The sequence below is a fragment of the Fukomys damarensis genome, unplaced genomic scaffold (assembly GCF_012274545.1).
Source record: "Fukomys damarensis isolate Sample0158 unplaced genomic scaffold, DMR_v1.0_HiC HiC_scaffold_28, whole genome shotgun sequence".
NCBI classification, from domain to species: Eukaryota; Metazoa; Chordata; class Mammalia; order Rodentia; family Bathyergidae; genus Fukomys; species Fukomys damarensis.
The window spans coordinates 21,194,424-21,195,746 of NW_022900940.1; the positions used below are offsets into that span (position 1 = coordinate 21,194,424).

Genomic DNA, 1,323 nt, shown 5'->3' on the forward strand with positions numbered 1-1,323 from the left:
TTTCTTTTTTTGGTAGTGGGGAGCAAACTTGGGACCTTGTACTTGCAAAGGTAGGCAGCAGCACCAGTGAGCTGAATCCCTGGCCCTGCTTTGTACAATTGTTGTGAGAGTAGTTATCCACAGGCCCAGCAGCACATGCTTCCCAGGGGCACATGGGTAACTGACCAGACCCCTCAGGGACCATTGCAGCAGGTATGAGTAGTTACTGTCTCTTGCTGCCTTGCTGAATTACTATTTTGGCTGCTGAATCCTGTACTTGTGCAATAACAATGTATAGATTTCTGTTACTATTTTACATCATTTCTAGTCAGCTAAGAAAGAATAGTTGGATCTTAATTATACTTACACATCTGCTTTATTTTCCTAGATGGTTCAGAACTTTCAAGATGAGAGTTGTTTTTTATTCTCCACAGTAAAAGGTACTTTGTATGTGTCTGTCTTGAAGTGCTGGGCTCAGGAAAGATAGTGTGTGCCTATAATTAATAGCCATTTTGTGTGCTTACTCTTGAAAATGCTGGCTTTACTAAGACAGTTTAAAGCTGGGCATGGTGGCGCACACCTGTAATCCCAGCACTTGGGAGGCTGAGGCAGGAGGATTGCTGTGAGTTCAAGACCAGCCTGGGCTACATAATGAGTTCCAGGTCAGTCTCAACTACATAGTGAGACCCTGTCTCAAAAAAAAAAAAGAAGACTGTTTGAAAAATGTAAAGTATTTCTAATGGTTGTAATCTAACAAATGTAGGAGTCAGTCCATCCAACCCAACATTTTATTGAGCACTTTGTGTCAGGCACTGTGGGTTGTGGTGCTCAGTGGGTCTTTTAACTAATTAATTAATTAATTTTGGTGTTTGTGGTTTTTTTTTTTTTTTTTTTTTTTTTTTTTTTTTTTTTTTGAGACAGGGTCTCACTGTGTAGTTGAGACCGACCTGGACCTCACTATGCAGCCCAGGCTGGCCTTGAACTCACAGTGATCCTCCTGCCTCAGCCTCCCGAGTGCTGGGATTACAGGAGTGCGCCACCACGCCCAGCTAATTAATTATTTTTGAGATGGGGGAGTCTTGCTATGTAGTTCAAACTGGCCTTGAATTTGAGATGATTCTCCTGCCTCAGCCCTGATTGCTAGGATTGAAGGCGTGTGTCACCACCATGCCCAGCTCAATGGGTCACAAACATAACAGTCCATGGAATTTCCACTCTAGTGGAGAAAGAAACCAAATTTGGCCACAAATAGACCAAATTACCAGTATTTGAAGTTTTGGGTGGGTGTGTGTGTGTGTGTGTGTGTGTGTGTGTGTGTGTGTGTGCCGGGCAGGGGGGGACGAC

The 1,323-nt window shown here is 43.5% G+C and overlaps 1 protein-coding gene across 1 annotated transcript in view; it reads left to right on the top strand.

Annotated features, from left to right (window-relative positions):
* Ubp1 (upstream binding protein 1) overlaps positions 1 to 1,323 on the top strand; it is a 42,361-nt gene that overhangs the window by 38,285 nt on the left and 2,753 nt on the right. The window contains exon 15 of the mRNA XM_010629720.1: positions 368 to 419. Coding sequence (XP_010628022.1) covers positions 368 to 419 — 52 coding nt within the window. The remainder of the gene's footprint in view (positions 1 to 367; positions 420 to 1,323) is intronic.